The 19,425-nt window shown below is 36.2% G+C and overlaps 1 protein-coding gene across 2 annotated transcripts in view; it reads left to right on the top strand.

The window, feature by feature from the left end:
* LOC111865708 (glutamate synthase [NADH], amyloplastic) overlaps positions 1-18,023 on the top strand; it is a 141,191-nt gene extending 123,168 nt beyond the window's left edge. For both annotated transcript variants that reach the window (XM_023853939.2, XM_023853938.2), the window contains 11 exons: positions 1,289-1,422; positions 2,243-2,402; positions 2,872-3,059; positions 4,470-4,735; positions 4,856-5,076; positions 5,391-5,567; positions 7,828-8,070; positions 8,743-8,910; positions 9,163-9,276; positions 11,311-11,467; positions 13,255-18,023. In XM_023853939.2, coding sequence (XP_023709707.1) covers positions 1,289-1,422; positions 2,243-2,402; positions 2,872-3,059; positions 4,470-4,735; positions 4,856-5,076; positions 5,391-5,567; positions 7,828-8,070; positions 8,743-8,910; positions 9,163-9,276; positions 11,311-11,467; positions 13,255-13,403 — 1,977 coding nt within the window. In that variant the 3' untranslated portion in view covers positions 13,404-18,023. The remainder of the gene's footprint in view (positions 1-1,288; positions 1,423-2,242; positions 2,403-2,871; positions 3,060-4,469; positions 4,736-4,855; positions 5,077-5,390; positions 5,568-7,827; positions 8,071-8,742; positions 8,911-9,162; positions 9,277-11,310; positions 11,468-13,254) is intronic.
* Positions 18,024-19,425: the final 1,402 nt, after the last annotated feature.

Genomic DNA, 19,425 nt, shown 5'->3' with positions numbered 1-19,425 from the left:
CAAGGAATACTGCATGTCTGCTGCAATGACAGTGAGACTGTTACAGATCTGTTGCAAGGATATGACAGGGAAGACTGAGAACCATAGTGTGTGTGCAGTGGTGAACTGCAAAGTGTATAGATCATCAATAGTGCTCTATTACTTGTAATTATGAGTTGTGTGTGTAAAGTGCAATAAATCCAATCATCCAATCCAAAACCTGTCTATAAGTCACACATCCCACACAAATATGTGAGAGTATGCTGTTTGCATTTAAATGCTTTTATAATCCCTAATAGCTCAGTTGCTCAGAAACGTTTTGCACATACTGAATGTATTGTTAAATGTGAAACAAGGCAAGAGTAATTTTTTAATATTAAGAGATCTGTTTTTCTGAATATCTTAAGAAGAGAATTGTTTTTTCACACTCCATAATTAACTGAATTATAGAAATGTTGGTAAATTGTATAATGTTCTATTATTTACTATTTCTGTAACAGATTTTTTTCAGTTAACCTAATCCTTCCAGCCGCATTATGGCCTTAGGGCGACTCAGCCTCTAACAGAAATGAATACCAGGAATTCATTAAATAATTTTCCTGGGGAGTAAAGTGCAGCTGATGCATAAGGCTGACAACCTTACCTCCATCTTTGAGCTGAATGTCTAGATAATGTGTGACCCTCAACGTCTCACAACCTTATGGGCCTTCACGGCCTGGTACAGGGATAGGTTTACTTTTTTTACTTTCTTTACTTTTTTATGTGTGAAGGGAACTTTAGAAACTAAAAATGAAAATCAGATCAGAAATTAAAAATGTGAAAATTAAAAGGGAAGTCAAAGAATTTCTGAAATATGTAGAGCTCTGTTTTATTATCATTGCATTTGAGCCTTTGCTCTAGAAAGTATTAGCCGTACTTTCTCTGCTACACAGTGTCTATAAGCATCTATTATTGTTACTGTAAGACTATGTATTACATGATGTATGATAACAAACATTCAACATATACCTCTTGTAAAATTTACTGAATGGCATGTTTGAGTGTTTAATACCTTGGATGTCTCAGTTCAAGTCTCGTCTAGAGAATGGCCATTCCAACTGAGGCGTTCTTTGGTTTTCCTCAGTCCTTTGAGGCAGATGCTGGGATAAAGCCTAAGATTATGCCATGACTGCATCCTTCCACAGTTTTTCCAATTCATTAGTCACTAATCATCCCATCATCTGACCCTGTACATTTTGAGTTACTGACAGCATTGGTATATAAAACTTAAATAATTACATTGTCAGATTTAAAAATTGTTTGTTGACAGGGCGTGGGTGACCATGGATGTGAATACATGACTGGTGGTTGTGCTGTGATTTTGGGCTTGACAGGCCGCAATTTTGCTGCTGGTATGTCTGGTGGTATCGCATATGTTCTGGATGTAGATGGTTCTTTCAAGAGGTAAAGTAGTGCTACACCCCTGAATTTTGAATAATCTATAGTGTAAGATGCATATTGAGTATGTTGGTCAGATAAATATTTCTGTTATGAACCTGGTATCCAGTGTAATCCATACAAATTGTTCACTTCTTTCTCCTTGTTTTAAGATCTCCTATGCATATTTTTTTAATATTCTCTCTTACTTCTTTCCTCTACTGACCTGCCAAAGTTTTGTGTTTATATCAGAGAGTGAGTACAACAGTAACTGTACTTCAACTTATAGTTTGTTCGATGAGAAGAGGTCAAGGTAAACAAATTTTCCTCCCTGAGTTTATTTTGCTTTTAATCAAAGACAGCTTCTTTCTTGTAATGTTTTGTTTTCTGAAGTTGCAGTGGTGAGAAATGTTCCTATTATATGTTCCTCCAATGTATTTATTTCCTGTGGAGAGTAAGTCTCACTTATATATAGTATTTGGGTTTATTTTTATTGTAATTATTTTAGTATGACAACCAAAAAGAAGTGGGGGCACTATACTACAAGTCGAAAGGTCACAGGCTCGAGTCCCAGTGAGGTAGATTTATTCAATTGAACTAATCTTTCCAGCCACACTATGGCCATGAGGTCGACTCAGCCTCTAACAGAAACGAGTACCAGGAACCTTCCTGGGAAGTAAATTGCAGCCAGTGCTTAAGGCTGACAACCTTACCGCCATCTGTGAACCGATGGTCTAGAGAAAATGTTGGAGCCTGAACTTCTCGCAGCCCTATGGGCCTTCATGGCCTGTTACAGAGATAGCTTTTACCAAAAAGAAATAATATTTGATGCTTTGTTTTGTCATAGGAAATGTAACATGGAGACGGTAGAGTTATTGCCACTTGAACTGGAAGAAGATATCAATTATGTGGAGAGTTTATTGAAGGAATTCCAAGAGAAAACAGGATCACTTATTGCTGAGGATTTGCTAAAAACGTGGCCTGCACCAGTTTCCAGATTTGTCAAGGTACAATGGCATTAAGAATAAATACACAGAGACTAATATTCTTCTTTTATGCATGTTTTGTAATGAAGTGAAAACACGTGTCAGGTTTGCTATTATTCTTCAGCTCGCCTCAATAAAAATCATTTGCTGCAGTATACGGATTTAATCATTGAATGATTGTTTCCATTATTCTTTTTTCAGCCACATTCAGGGGTATTTTAAAGTATTAAAACTTTTACAATTTTATGTATATTATATTATGTCAAATTGTTTCTATTGAGTTGAATTACGAAAGATATTTGTAACAGTGACATCTTTAAAATGAAAATTGCTATTGCTCTTCAGCCATACACAATATAAGCATTCCTATTCATAGCTATAGTAGTATGAATTATGCCTAATTTATGTTGTGGTGGAATACAATTGAACAATTTTATACCAATTGCAGTAGTAAATAATGTGGTTTTATGAGAAACCTTTTTATATTCAGGTGTTTCCCTATGAATACAAACGTGCACTGCGACAGTTGGCTGAGGAAGCAGCCCAAGAGAAGGTGCAGCAAGCTGTCAATGGGAATGACATCAAATTAAATGACTCCAAAGTCAGAGATATTGAAGAATCGGTGTTAGATGGGGCTTTTGAAAAGAAACGACTTGAGAAGATACTTGATAAAACAAGGCAAGTACAAGTACATGAGCACTGATGGGGGCTCATACTATTTTACTGATCACCCTAGAGCATTCAGAATGCCTGAATAATTTTTAAATATCTTTTTTATTATTAATATTTGAATTATTTCTTCCTTTTCTTCAAACCTTCCAAATGCAAGAAGGCTTAGTTCCTTTCCCCCACCTCTGGCACATGTGGGAAAGTACCAGAAGTTTAAAAGCACTGCCAGTTTATTCATAATACATGAACAAGTTAATATGTGCTGATTGTGTGTGACTTGTAATTATTTCACCCATTTTGCCATGCAGTATAGTGACTTTTAGTGATGAAATTGAACTTAAATATTTCATTTGTCTCTGTGATATTATTCCCTGACTCCTAGTAATAAATGCAATTTTTAGATTCCCTTCTAGAACCAGCTGTTAATTTTGTCAGAAATTTCTGCATGTAACAGGAGCCAAACTGCCAGACTATTTTCAATTACATGTACTCTGATGGACCTGCACTAAATTTGGACAAGCAATTGTAATTAATTTTTTATAATTCTATGGGCTGTTACACTGAAATCCTGAGAGGTGGAAGATTTATTGATTGAAATCAATTAAAGATAGTAGAGCTGTGGCTTCAGATTCACAATAAATGTATGGTAGGACCAAAATTATTATAATTTACACAGTTTTAATCAAATTTTGTATGGAAGTCCTGTAATGCCTGTGCAGTGTGGGGGTGGAATTTTCTTTGCCTTAATAATTCAGCTTGGTGTGATAGTCCTTGAAATAGTCAGGATGGGCCCAACATCACCATTTTGACACTACTGAAAGATGATTCTCCTTTTGCCATGCTATGAGTCCACAGCACAACTTTTCTGTGTTTTAGCTTTCACTGCTGTCAGGAATTTTCAAATAAAACATTGCTCAGTAAGTTTGTTACTGTATTATCATAGGAATGGTAGTCTGACACTGTGTACAACTGAACTACCATCTTTTGACAAAATGATTATCAGATCATCATCGTAAGGATTATCTATGAATAAGTTGCCCTTAATAAGAAGAAAGAGATTCAGACTGAAGGAAACACTCTTTTCAGAAAGTTGGGGTTTCAGCAAGTACAGATTAAAACAAAAGTTAAGCTTAAAAAGAGATGAACAAATGCAATGAAAGTTAACTCCCATAAGAGAAGTATTTTTATTATACTGGCAGTTCAAACCAATGAATTTAGTTAAGTTCATGCTTTTAATTGACAGTGTTGTTTGTATTCCTATCAGCATTTTTCATTAGAAATATAGCTCTCATGATTTCACATTACAGTATTGAGACATGAAGACGAAATTTATTTCAAATGGGTTGTTGAAACACAAATGCATTTTGAATATTTCTGTTTATTATACCAGTGAAAGCCAGTGTTTGCTTCTGTCTGCAGGGGCTTCGTCAAGTACAAGCGAGAGACAGGCATGTATCGTCCTGCAGAGAAGCGGCTTAAAGATTGGGAAGAAATCTATAACTTCGGACATGTCCGCAGTGGGTTGCGTGTGCAAGCAGCACGTTGCATGGAATGTGGTGTTCCATTCTGTCAGAGCTCTCATGGCTGCCCCCTTGGTAACATCATCCCTAAATGGAATGATCTTATATTCCACAATAATTGGAAAGAGGCTCTGAACCAACTGCTGCAAACAAATAACTTCCCAGGTAGAAGCTACTGTAGGGTACTTTCTTAAACCTTAATCAGTAGATGACTTTTTTATATTTATAAATTCAACATAAATAACAACTTTTGCCAATTTTCTTCTTTGTGTCTCCTCTGTACAGAGTTTACTGGGAGAGTGTGTCCAGCACCATGCGAAGGTGCATGTGTGCTAGGAATTAGTGAACCACCAGTGACCATCAAAAACATTGAATGTGCCATCATTGATCATGCATTTGAACAAGGCTGGATTCATCCAGAACCCCCTGCTGTTAGGACAGGAAAGAAAGTGGCTGTTGTTGGATCGGGACCATCGGGCTTGGCAGCTGCTCACCAACTGAACAAGGTACTGGACTGAAATTTGAAAATACAATAGACGCTCATTGAATTAATGTTTGATAATTGAAAATCCATCATAATTCAAAGAAACTGTTAACCATATCCGAGGGAAATGTGACTTTATGTGTTCTTTGCCTTTGGGCACAAGGCTGCAAAATATGAGGGCCTGTATTTCTAGAAAATGTTTATACATCTTTAGTTCTATTTTAAGTTTTGTCTGAAACTCCATTTTCAGTTCATAAAAGTGTTGAGGCTCTTATTAACAATGTTTGGTGACATTACAAGTAGAAAACCATATTTTATCATGGTATCATTTTTCAGGCTGGGCACATGGTGACTGTGTTTGAGCGAAATGATCGTGTGGGAGGCTTGCTGCAGTATGGTATCCCAACCATGAAGTTGTCCAAGGAAGTTGTCCAGAGAAGAGTTGGTCTGTTGGCCAAGGAAGGCATTGAGTTCAAAACAAACATTAATGTTGGCAAGGATATTTCAGCCAAGGTACACTTCTGTCTTGCTGTAGATAGTATCAGAAATGTCTCTGTATATGAATTTCAGATATGGATTCCTCTCTTCTCCACACTGCAACCATTATATTTGTTCACTCCTCTCTGTAAGATGTGGAAATTAATGCATCAGTGACCACACAGGAGATTCCACTAGTGTGTAAACACATACAGATGAGCCATTAACACCCTAGAAATGTCTCAACTTCTAAGTCAATTTCACCATCTGGGACTAAATATTCACAGATGATTCAAAAGCAGCATCTCTTTGTCATGTTGTCTGATATATGACAAAGTCTTCTGAGATATACAGTCAACTCTCGATTATCCGGGGGCTTATTAACCGGTTTGCGGCTTAACTGGGGCTACTGAGGCTTTTTTGAGGCTTATATTTGTTTAATATTCATTCACTTTTGTTTCACACNCGGTTTGCGGCTTAACTGGGGCTACTGAGGCTTTTTTGAGGCTTATTCATTCACTTTTGTTTCACATGGCGAGTTGTAACACTATCTTTGCACTAGTGTGAACCGAGCTCTGCATTCTTTGGTCCTGTTATGCTAACACAATGTTCTAGAGTAGGGGTGAAAGAACACAAGGATTTGTGGAAAGTTTCAAGGACAGATACATCGCCCCAGTTAGTATCTTTGTATCGATCTTCAAATGCATTAGCAAAATGTCAGGGTGTAAAAGGAAGCATGTTGTATTAAGTATTCAACAGAAAAAGGAAAATGCCGCGAAAAAGTAAGCGACAATATTAAATTTTTTTAAGTGTTAAGTGTGAATATTCGTAAAAAGTGTTGGATGTTGTTGAAGACTGTGATTGAAATAACTAATTCATACTTCAGTGTAATGTAAAAAAAGTATTAAATAGGCCATGAGATGACATAAAAATGAGGTTGAAAAATATAAATACAGGTGGGCCTATAGTATTATGAAGGTACAGTATTACAGTACTACTTCTAATAAAATTTGTCTTAACCGGGTTTTCGATTAATCATGATTTCCATCCCCACCATTATCCCAGATAATCGAGAGTTGACTGTACTTTATATGCAGCTTTAAAGTGGAGCCTTAGATCCCCCTCCCTATTAATTTAGTCTTAAAGTATTAGAGATTTACACATGCCTACTTTACATGTAAAATGATATTCAACACTGAGCATGTGTTTTTCCTCGATAAAAACTCGTGTTCGCACTTTGGATGCTCATATTCATACACATCTGTTGCAACTTTGGACAGCTCTGTGGGTGTGTATGCGCACACACATACGCTGTGCACATATGTGATCTGAATGCATATGTCTTAGTTTTATATTGTAACGTGTTTACGTTACTGAGGACGCCGTTCGGATTGTTAACTGGTTTATTCAACAATCTACAACTATCGGCTACAATTAATGATAACAATGTTACGGGTTTCCACTCTTTACAAACCCTACAACAAAATCTCTTAACACTATCTTCAAGAGTCTTCACGTATTAATAACGCGGGAGCTATACAAGTCTCCCTGAATTACACACTCCAAGTATAACTGTCCTACAGCACTCACTAAGTCTCAAAAGCACACAATAAGTCTTCCACTCGCTGACTCCTTAGTTATCGCACACTCACAGGCTGCTACCTTGAGAACTGTTGATAACACACTCGGCGACTGTCACATTACAACTGACTCGTAGCTGCTGTGCAGTTCCCTTATATAGCGGCAGTGGTGCCTGTTGCCACGTCACAGTAGGAAGCGGTGACGCGTCCGTGTTTGCGTATATCCTAGCAACGCTGTTACCCCTTGGTGACGTCACCGCTGTTGACTCGCGTTGCATAGCGACCAGGTTGCGGGGACTCGGCTAACGTCGGCTCCGCTCGGCTCACTTCGGCTCCGCTCGTGACGTCACCGCGGGGAGAGTGCGGGGTGATTACTCACCTGTTACGCGAGCGCTACATTACCGCTACGTGCAGCTGGGGAGGTAGGGGTCAACATGTCACGCTATATTAGTTTTGAAAAAATTAATTGATATCAGGAGTTGTTATGTATAGTAAGGAGAGGTTTCAGATCTCTAAAACTCGCAGCATTTTTTTCTTGCTTGGTACAGGATCTCTATGAGGAGTTTGATGTACTACTCCTGTTTTGTTTTTGTGCTTGGTGCAGGATATCTATAAGGAATTTTGTGTACTACTCCTGTTTTGTTTTTGTGCTTGGTGCAGGATATCTATAAGGAATTTGATGCACTACTCCTGTTTTGTTTTTGTGCTTGGTGCAGGATCTCTATGAGGAGTTTGATGCGCTACTCCTGTGCACTGGGGCCACTTGGCCACGTGACTTACCTATTCCTGGAAGACAACTGGAAGGTATTTATTTTGCTATGACATTCCTGGAAAGTTGGCAGAAGAAGCAAATGGGCAATGTTGTGGATCAGCCACATCTTTTGGCCAAGGAAAAGGATGTCATCATAATTGGTGGGGGCGATACTGGCTGTGACTGTATTGCCACATCTCTCAGACAGGTAAATATTTAATCATATGACATATCTTTTGTTGTGAACTTTGCAATGGTATAAGATTATCAAACGTTCTGAATCTGTGTGTAATGTGAATTTCCCGATGTGAATATTAGTTAAAACACAGTCAGATATTGGGACTTGGTTAAAACACTTATCACATTTTGAAACTCAATTAAATGAGCATGAACTGTCACTTTTTATTTCAAACAATTTGATGATTTTAACGTTTACCATATAGAATTCCTTATATCCTTTTTTATTTGAGCCTAGTGTCATTAATATTTTTACAGATGTCATTAAGTTGAGCCAAGTTTTGTTTATGTCTTACTTTGGAAGCATTGAAATAACCCCCAGTTCATTTAAACAAATAGTGACAAGCCCAGTGAAAGAGTCACTGAACAGGCTTTATGTGCCAGCACTGACTGTGATTCTTCATGACTCAAATCTCAGAGCTTCATCAGAATGGATTATGAGTCAGAAAGGTGAGGATGACGGTTCAGTAGATTGGACTGTAGAAGGTATGTAACAATCCCTTTATATTCCAATTACAGGTCTCTGATGAATTATTGCTATAAGATTATAGATCATTGAACAGAATTAATATGATGGAATTAAAATATGTTCATCTATGCTCAAAATCAATAGCTATGTGATTGGCTTAATCCTTTGTTTCAGGGGGCCAAGTCCATCACTACATTTGAGATTCTTCCAGAGCCGCCAGGAAAACGGGCTAAAGACAATCCTTGGCCACAGTTTCCAAGGGTATTCAAGGTAGACTATGGCCATGAGGAAGTGCAGTTGAAGTTTGGTCGAGATCCCCGGCAGTTCAGTACACTCAGCAAGGTATCACATTTTTTCCTTTTTGTATCTGCATAAAATGTTTAAAGACAATTACATTTTCCCTTGCCTATGTCTGCATTTGAGCTTTCATTGCAAAGTTTAGTTAGCAAGTACTGATAATATTTAGCAATATAGAATTGAGAAGGGTCTCAGGTACTTTGGATTAATATAACCATCCTATATGTATCTTCTTGATCTTCATTTGGGCGTCAAACATCCTACTGCATTCATATCTGAAATGTTGCATTGTTCCAGGAGTTTGTTGATGATGGTAAAGGCCATATAGCAGGTATCAGATCTGTGACAGTGAACTGGACAAAAGATGAAACTGGACGCTGGAAAATGGAGGAAGTTCCAGGCTCAGAAAAGGTGATTCTGTTATATGAGTAGCATAGAGTATACTTGTATAGATGTTGGCTGATGCATAAGATGTTTTAAAATATTTATTATTTTCCCCATGTTTGCTTGTAATTAATATTTTAAATCACATTTTATATGGAGACATATTTCTGAGTGTGGGGTCATCTTAGATTCAGAATCTTTCTACCGTTCAGGTAAATACAGTATTGATATGCTGCTGTTGCTTACTCGGAGACCTTGAAGTTTTTGCGTCGTCTTCTTGAGGTTGGCAGGAGGTGTGACTAGAAGTGACAACATGTGTTGCATTTTTGTATGAATTGGGGTAGTAGCTCTGTGATTAATTCCAGCATCATATGTGATTGTATTCAGAAGTTCTTTCTTGAAATTTGGCTGTAAATTGCACTTAATTTGATAAATACTGTACATATACATATGTATCATAAATCTATTTACAATATTAGAACATAAAATAAAACACTTGTCTTTAGTAGTGTGTATAGTTACTCATTTATACAGCATTTACATTGCTTTTAGGTGTATATAACTTTTTGTCAGTCTGAAGCAAATTGTGCAATTAACAGGAAATTTAATACTCTGTTTGAATTCTATATAACTCCCATATATGTTTTCTTTTTTCCTTTTTTTTATTTAAGGTACAGAATTTTTGTTTGCAGTGCAAACCTAAAATGAAGATGTCACTGTAATGCGATGTAGTGGAGAAGTTATGGAAAAATCTTGTTAAACCAAGAAGCCGGTCATGTTAATTAACACCAACCTTATGAATCCACGTTGAACTGAATTTGTATTGGTAGAACTTGTATTAGTCTGGGAGTGGGTGTACAAATGAAATTGTGTAATTAACTCTTGAATTTTCAGAGTGTAAAAAGCTGAAAGCCGGTCATGGTAGCCAAGTGGTCTAAGGCATGTACTGTCTTTGCTTGCTTGGAAACCGGGATCATGGGTTCGAATCCCACTCAGGGCATGGATGTTTAGTTTGTGTGTGTGCGTTTTTCTGTGTTTGTGTACAGGTAGAGGCCTTGCGACGAGCTGATCACCCGCCCAAGGAGTCCTACCAAATGTGTAAGATCTAGAAAAACTGAAGTGAACGGAAAAGTTCATGGAGGTAGGCCTAGGCCCGCTGGGGCTGTAGTGCCAAGAAAAAGAAAGGTTGAAAACGCCATGCTATCATATGCTATCATGCTGGACTTGCAATGAGAATTCTTCATAAAAATTAAATAAAAAGAATTGGTCTACAGGAAACTGGTTACTTACAGTTCTTGCTATATTCATTTTATCACGCTGACTAGTCAGTGAACTTGTAATTAGTATGATGATATTTGAAGTTGGTCACAAATAATGCAAGTAATGTAGTTGAATGCTATATACATATTTAGAAGCAGCTCACCCACAAATCTTTGAATGAAAGACTAGATGAAAATTGTTCTTGCAACAGTGTTACTGAAAATAGTGTCAGATACAGTTGCTGTTTTAGCTGACAGCTGCTTCACCTTCCATGCATCTTGGCATTTTGGCAGTGGTGAAGAGTCAGTTTCTCAGCAGACTCCAAGCCCTGATGTTAGCATGAGAATCATGGTGATTGGTAGGTAATATCACCTGCTAAAAGTGCGTTTTGTACCTTAACAAAGGCCTGATATACCCCATTTTCATATAGTTGTGTCTTTATCAGAGGCAAGGAAAGTTCAACTATGATTCTGGCCACTTTCAAACTTAAGACCTTGGTACAAAATTGAGAGCCACATAGACCACAAGATCTTCACACATATGATCCTTCTGACATGGATGCACCCTTGTTATGGTGTAAAATACTGTGAACTGATATTCTCTATTTATTTTGTCAGTTGTTCCTTTGCAATTTTTGCCAAGTCAGTCATTTGCTTTATGTGCTGATTTTAATCAAGTCAATTTCAGTGCTCTTTAAATCACTTGTTTCATTTTCTTAGATGCAGCACCAGACATCTGGATATACTTTCATCTGATGTGTTGAATGTGGCAAAGATTTTAAAGGTAGCCTCTTGCTTACAGGTTTATAAATGTGACTTGGTGCTTCTTGCAATGGGATTCTTGGGTCCTGAGAAGTACATTTCCTCAGAGTTGGACCTGACTCTGGACCCACGAAGCAACTATCAAACTCCAAGTGGCCATTATCAAACATCAGTTCCAAAAGTGTTTGCTGCTGGAGGTACAGTTTTGTTTTATTATTTGTTCAGTGTCTTGCTTTTTCCATTTGGAAAGTTGATGGAGATATTAGGGTTACAAGGGAAAGTCTGCAGTTGCATTAATTCAAGAAGTTCCTGTCCAGAGACAACAGCAGTGAGCAAACAAGTCTGATTATCAGCCACATTCACAGTATGAGGCGGCATTGGAAAGTTTCTGGACTGTTATTGTTGTAACTGCCTCGGTGAAAGAAGATGAGAGAGGAGGCCAAGGTCACACTTCAGAAAACCTATTACATCAGTCTGCCACATGACGCCGTGCTGTGAACACACATTGTTTTTACACAAATGCTTTTTTGACTTCCTGTTTCATTTTGTCTGTGATGGATGGCAAAATTGAGCAATGTGTGTGCATCAAGTTTTGTGTGAAGCTCGGCAAATCCACTACCAAAACTCTTGGAATGCTTTGTGAGACTTTTGGAGAACATTCCTTAAGTCAGACAGCAGTTTTTCAATGGCATTCACGTTTCAAGGCCAATCGAGTATCAATTGAATGACAAATGTTCAGGGCGACCAAGTACCAGCATGATGACAGAAAATGTTGAAAGAATTTAAGAACTCATCCACAAAGACTGTTGCCGAAAAATCCATGAGCTCCCAGACCCCCTTTGGATCAGTTATGGAGTTTTCCAGGGGATCTTAACAGAAAATCTGAACATGCACCGCATTGCTCCTTCATCACAACATGTCCTCCCACACATCCCTGAAAACCACAGAGTTTGTGACTAACAACAACATGGTTATCATTCCCCATCCTTCCTACTCACTGGACTTAGGCCCCTGTGATTTTGCTGTGTTTCCCAATGAAAATGAAACTGAAGGGATGATGTTTTGAAAGAGTGTCTGACATCCAAAGGGAATTGCAAGCGGTACTCAACAACATTAAGGAAAATAACTTCCATGGTGCTTTTGAAGTGCGGAAAGAATGATGGGGTCACTGTATGGCAGCCAGAATTGAATAAGTTAAACCAGCATTTTTTTTTTTACCTATTCCAGGAACTTTTCAGTAGCACCTCATAAATGACTGATATTGAAATTGGACATAACATTTATTACTGTTGAGAGCATAGGGATGTTTTCTTCCTACCATTACAGATCCTGATTTATGTCACTTACATATGTCTCACTGCTGGTCGTGGTGTAAGAAATCATGCCAGACAGTAGATTAAAGTCTGCATTATCAACTTTCTGTTGCTATGGATATTAATATGCTTTTGATATGGATGTTAAGACACAGATTGACTCCTCTTGAATCAGATAAAAATGTATGGTGAAAATTGTTGTATGTTTGAAGGATTGATTAGCAAATAAACAAAAGTTTAAAACAGCTGAGCCTATAAATGTGCCCTGAGAGCATACTGGACAATGGCATGATGGCCTGAACAAATTTGAAGCATGTTTGCATAAATTTATATCAGATGTACAAATGTCAGTGCTTATTTGTGAAAAGTGATGAGATTAAGATTTTATGGTATTTAGATTTTCTGATACTTTGTTGCAACAGTATTGACACCTGCAATTAGTGTGGTATGATTTTAACTTTTAGACTCTTTGATGATCTGGCATACACAATTTGTCAAATTCTATTCATAATTAAGTAACCTCAGTGCTATAGCAATTGATTCAGCATTGGTGAATAAACTGCTGTTCAGTTATGTTATCCTCAATACGTTTCATTTTCAGAGAGCTAAAGTAGAGGATATAAATGCAGTCACACAAACGCTAATATCTCTGCTCCATTTCTGGTGTTTAGATTGTCGACGAGGCCAGTCACTTGTCGTGTGGGCAATATCAGAGGGGAGGCAAGCAGCACGTGAAGTGGATGCATTTCTCATGGGTTCATCAACATTACCTGGTCCTGGAGGTGTAATTACTGTGACTGCTATCAGCCAGAAAGGGTAAAGCAATCTGGTCTCAAACTTGTGAACTATTCTTCCATTTTGGCCTACACTATGTTCAGAGGTAGGCTAGCTAGAATGTAGTAAGTCCTGTACTAGACATATGTTGTCAGCAGTAATATAAGATGGGATGACTGTTTGAAGGTAACTGTGTTACTCATAAATAGTGGCCAAATCACTTTCTCTTTTGAATAACACAAGAATTGATAAGAATATCATGCATGAAACTAAAACAGAAAATGTTAGTTAGTATAGAAAGTAATATGATGTAAATAACTCCTGGAAAAGAGTTTTGAAGTCCATGTCATTACATTGGAGTCCCCATCTCATGTTATTGGATCTGTTTCATGTTATTTTGCTTGTGATATAAATAGTACATACTGTAGCAACACAATACAATTATATTCCTGTAACTTTGTGTAGCCTGTGAAATTAGCCAAACTCAGTTACCCTGTTACTGTATAGAAGCATTTTCTGACTGTGTTAAACCAAAATGTATTTCCAACATTAACATTGTGTATTGACATTTCAACTTCTTTTAAGAATATGAAATTTAAAATAATACTATGTAACATAAAAAAATAATAAACTTGACTGATTCATGCATCAGATGTACAGAATATAGTGTCTGTTAGTTGATTAATTCTGACACTGGAGATGATAGGAGGGAATATTACAATAAGGGGAACTTTGTATAGTGTTGTTCTATGTAAGACTCTAAAGGATGAGTCTTAGAATTGTCATATTGGCTGCAGAAACAGTGTGCATATTTAATTCTGGTAGTATAATTATATTTTATTTCAGTCTGAATGAAAGTAAATGATTTCAGCTAAATTTTAAGTATTCATATACTATTTTTGATGTACTGTTTCATATTTAATAAGACACCAAATAAAAAATTAAAACTAGACTGTTGAATTGTACAAAATGGCAACTTATGAGATGAATAAATTGAAAAAGGTATAATAATGTTTTTTATTTATATTATATATAGTATAGCATTTATTGTATTTATAGTGCAAGTGTTGAATATGTTTTGGTGCATGTGTGCTTGATAGAGTGAAGGAATGAATCTGAGAAAAGCACAGTGGTAGGGAAGAGGACAGAAAATGAAATGTTGTAGTTACAGTAGTCTTAGGCCTTCTGTTATCAAAATATTTCTACATATATACATGTCCATAAGACATACCTTTGTGGGAGACACCCTGCTTTAAGTGGTTGAAAGAATTTCCATTAAGGTGCTTCTAAATTATAGAATGCATTGACACTAATTCTGTTCTTTGGTTGCTACACCAGTGGTTTTGGGAGATGTTGCAAATGTTTTAGGGGAAGCATGTACCTTTGAAACGGTCTCCCACATCCACATGGTATAACACCCCAAGAACAGAACATCAATAATTAACCACCGTGAAACCCTGATATCAGTGGTAGAATGAAGTTTCAGTTTTCCTCTAGTGTTCTGTAGCTTATAAAATATAGTTGTTACTGAATCTAATATTGCAGAAATAATGGGTGGCGGTCTAAATTTTGAGCAAAATTTTCTGGTGTGTATGTTCTCTCTATGTGGTTTCTCTCCTAAACATTCAGCTTCATCCACAGCAATTGCGGGGGTTCATAATGTATGATGGAAAATGAATCACTAATTTCATGTTTCCAGTATTCATTGAGGTGCAGTTCTTGTAGTATTATACATTCTGTGTTTGAATAGTTATCATAATTAAAATAGTGCAGCTGTTCCATTAGTGATACCAGTTTAACCAACATCCTGATTTTTAAAGAAACTGCCTTTGACATATCTGTGAAGACTCTTTGTTGATCCAACAAAATAATGTATGTACAGAAATAAGCAGTCTTGGTTGGAATAGAGGTTCTCACAGTGATAACTGTGAGGAGTGCTCTCTTTAGGGATGTTTCATCATGTATTCCTTTAGTAGTTTGCTGATGTTTGAGAGGAATGTACTGCCTGTCTTCAGGACTGAAGAGTAAACAAATCAAGAAACCAGCAGGAAACGGGTGAGAAGTAGATTTCACTCTTCCTGTCCCCTGTTTCATGCTGGTTTCTTGCTTGACATACATTGCTCTAAAACACTGTTGTACTTCTGTTGATCTTCACAGTATTATGTCCCAGAAGTAGCCTTGAATCATGCATTTGTTCTATATATCAAGAAAATAGAACTTGCTCTCAGTAAGTGTTGTATACATCAGGAACAGTGTCCACATACATGTACTTTTAGTCATGTAAGAGAACTGAAAAAATAATGAGAAACAGTAGAGAACATTTTGTTTTATTTTTAGTAGAATAATTTGTTTTATTTGAAATTTAATAGGATTTATTTATGCTGTATGCAACAGCAACTCCTGCAGAATTGTTGTTTCATTTATGTCCATTTTTGTAGATCTAGTTCAGTCTAATTTGATATCAGATTAGTTTACCTTACTGCTGATTATCTTTGGTTTAATGTCCATACCCTTCATTTGAGTTAGCTGAACAAAGAGGTCAGTAGCCACAGTTGTTAGAAGAGAATTTCATTTGGGCGCAACAATCTGAGCTATAGAACATGATTTCAAATGTAATGTGACACCAGCTTCCATTCCCTGTCTGTGTCACTATTGCTTTGTCAACATGAAAAAATTCTACTTCTTGTAAACATGTTAAGTATATATTGTGATCATTTAATTTTCTGTAACTTGAAAAGACACTTAGCATATTTAAAATTCTTACAATTAAAAGACTTAAGTAGAATGATCCTATGAAAGTACTGACTGGATTGGATTGAAAAGTGAATTCTGAACACAAAACTCATACCTTATTAATAAAATTTAAAGTAAAAGTTTAAATTTGTTTACATTTCTAATTGGTTACTTACATAAAATGTAAATGTAGATCAATATTATCTTCTAATTTTACATTTTTGTTGCTTTGAACACACCAATAGGCTGCATCATGGTATTTAAGTTTTATATGGTTTGTTGGAAGTTTTCAGTTTTATAGGGAGGAAGAACAATAGAAAGAAGCTCCTTTCTCATATAACACCCCTTTCTTTCATACAGTTTCTGTGTAAAAATTATTAGCAGATATTCAGTGTCAGTGGTCATCAGTAAATGAAAATAAGTGGAAAGGATATGGAAAAGTTGAATTAATGTATGGAATGCTTCCATATTTTACAGTCAAACCCAAGAGAATGAAATAAGTCCTTCTAAGTACCTATCCATACTAGGACATAATTTTCGGATGGGTCTTTTGCATTTTTATTGCCAGCAGTTCCTTAAAAGGATACTTTAAGCTTCTGATTATATGTTTGGAGCAAACTTCCAGACAGTGAGTCCATTTATGTACAGATTTTCATATATCATTTCTCATTTTACATTATAGAACCCATATGCTTTCATGACATAGTGCTTAATTAGTTAAGCACAGGGACAACTTTACCTTACATTACAGAAACATCATTACATTATTAAATATTGCCCACAGATAATAACCAAAATTATTGAATCTTCAAATAATTTTGGTTTCAAAATTGTAATGAAATTCCTTGCATCACATCTACTGTGGCTGTACCACATTACACCAAATTTACATGAAAATTGTGTTCATGGTTTACAGTGTGCATGTCTCACTGTACATTGCAAGAATTAAAGTACCCAGTTCTAAGTCAAACCACATGCTTCAAAATTCTTATTTATCTGTCATGGCTAAGTGTGTTTGTTATTAATGTTCGTGGTCCATATTTATTACGTGAAAGATAACACAGAAATAGTAATTTTTCACTATGATGGAAATGGGCTTTGTGGAAGTGTTTGTTTATGTACTTAAAATTAAAGAATTTCCATCCAGTTACACAAAATTCATTTTTGCCATGCATCCAACTGGTGTATCAGAGTGGATAATATTAATAACAGTTATTATGTTACAGATAGTACATAATTTTGCACTCGTCACAGTCATAGACAATTGTCTGCTTTTATGTATAGACAAATGTAATTATTTCTTACTCTAAGGAGTGGGTTGGTTTGATGCTGCGTATCATTCAGGTTGGACTAATTGTTGTGTGCATGAGGCTGGATATGCCACATAAATATTAATATAACAGTGAATTGACAAACAATTTTAAGTATTGTTTGACAAGAAAAGTACTACTTCATTCCAGACTTTGTCCTGAAGAGATACTAATTTAAATGTGGTTGTAGAATATGCTGATTAAGACAACAAATATAAAACAAAAATGAATGAAGAGGCAGTATATTTCACTGGACTACATCAGAGAAATGTTGATACAATCTAGTCATTGTGTTCCAATTTAAATACATTCAGAAGTGAAAGAATGTGAAGAAATAATAATAATAAAACTATGACCAACAAGCTGAAGTGGACATAGAGATTCTTTCTTCAGGAATAATGAATATACTGTGCCATCAACAAGTTGCTGGACAAGCTAGGTGCATAAGACAAGAAAATGAGTTAATTGTGGCACATACCTTATCCTGGGTTGGATTATTATTAGGGCAATTTGTTTGTATTATACCTCGTTATTTCCAGTAACATGGATAAGATTTGAAGAAAGTCATCTTCTGAGTTTAGATGCCGTGTATTCTTCGTTTTGGCCGACGTTCCTCCAAAACGTCGGCCAAAACGAAGAATACACGGCGCCTAAACCCAGAAGATGACTTTCTTCATAGTCATCACCGTGAAAACCTCAAAACTTACATGGATAAGATTTGTTTACAATGATTCTAATTGTAAATTGTTAGACTATTGAAGATTATTATTTGCATTAGAGCTGGGACATTGTGAGTTCAGACTTCTTCACAATGTTATGGGGTTTTTTTGTAATAATGTTGTACCTTTATTAGCTGTATAGTCATACACTTCCTCACTGATGGACGTTATTGAAAGGACAGGTCAAGGTTGAATCATCTTCATGGGAGAATGGGTGCACTCAACAAAAATATGTGTGTTAAACTGAACTCTGATAAAGATGGCAGATGAGAATGAGTTTAGCACAAACTGTAGATTGAGAGTCTATTGAAATTTGGTTTATTGCTTTTGTAATACATACTTTATGTTTTTTCATATTCCATCTCACATATGACTACTGTAACTAATGGGTGTATAATGTAAAGTGGCCAACATTTTTACAGGACATTTGATCTGCTGAATTCCTGTCCCTTTTTCACTTTCCAGGAAGTATTTTTTTAAGCCTCATACAGGTTTTTCTTACTGATTTGTAAACTCTCTGCTTTGCACAAGTGTGTGTTTCACTGGTGCCACCTGGTAATCATTTTCCTCTTCAGATTTGGATTATAATATGTTTGATTGTTTGTCTCTCTTCCATTACTCATTCTTGAAAGCTTCTTGGTCTACCAAATCTGAGGTCTGATTATTGCTTTGTTTCTAACGCGGTGTTCGAGTATCAGCTGCCATTTAAAAGAATGAATGAATGAATGACCTTGTTATTCATCAATAAAAGAAATTCATCATTTGACAATTATTTTGCTTCTTCCTTATGCAATTTCTAGTGAACAGTCATGAAGTCTGTGTTAAGGATAGCATTAGATGAGGCAGGGAAAGAAAAGAAGTACTCACATTTGGGCTCATGAATGTATTGACAGTAAAAGATATGCTCCCGAATCTCTGATTTTCTTCCATTCTTTCTCTCTGATGTTTTACATGTAACCTAGTTATAGAGTGTTTACAAAGATTTTTCTCAAGTATTACATACGTAAAAAACCCAGAATGAAGAATAAAATTACAGTATAGAATCATAGATGTTAGATTAATGCGTATGCAACACTTCATCTGAAAATTATTTAATGTTTCCAATAAATTGTTAATGGTTTGTTACTAAAGAAACTTTTCACACTAAAACACAAATGAAATATGAGTACATCAAGGTTGTAAAATTGTTACTTGTTGGCAAAATGTTTAGAATATGTGGCGAAAGAACAAATTTAATGTGATATGCAGTTTGCTTCAGTATTTTACTTGATATAAATACATTATTGGTGCAAACTGTTATACATTT

The sequence above is a fragment of the Cryptotermes secundus genome, unplaced genomic scaffold (assembly GCF_002891405.2).
Source record: "Cryptotermes secundus unplaced genomic scaffold, Csec_1.0 scaffold19, whole genome shotgun sequence".
Classification (NCBI taxonomy): Eukaryota; Metazoa; Arthropoda; class Insecta; order Blattodea; family Kalotermitidae; genus Cryptotermes; species Cryptotermes secundus.
Note: the sequence above shows the minus strand (reverse complement) of the source record. Positions and strands in the feature narration are given on the sequence as shown.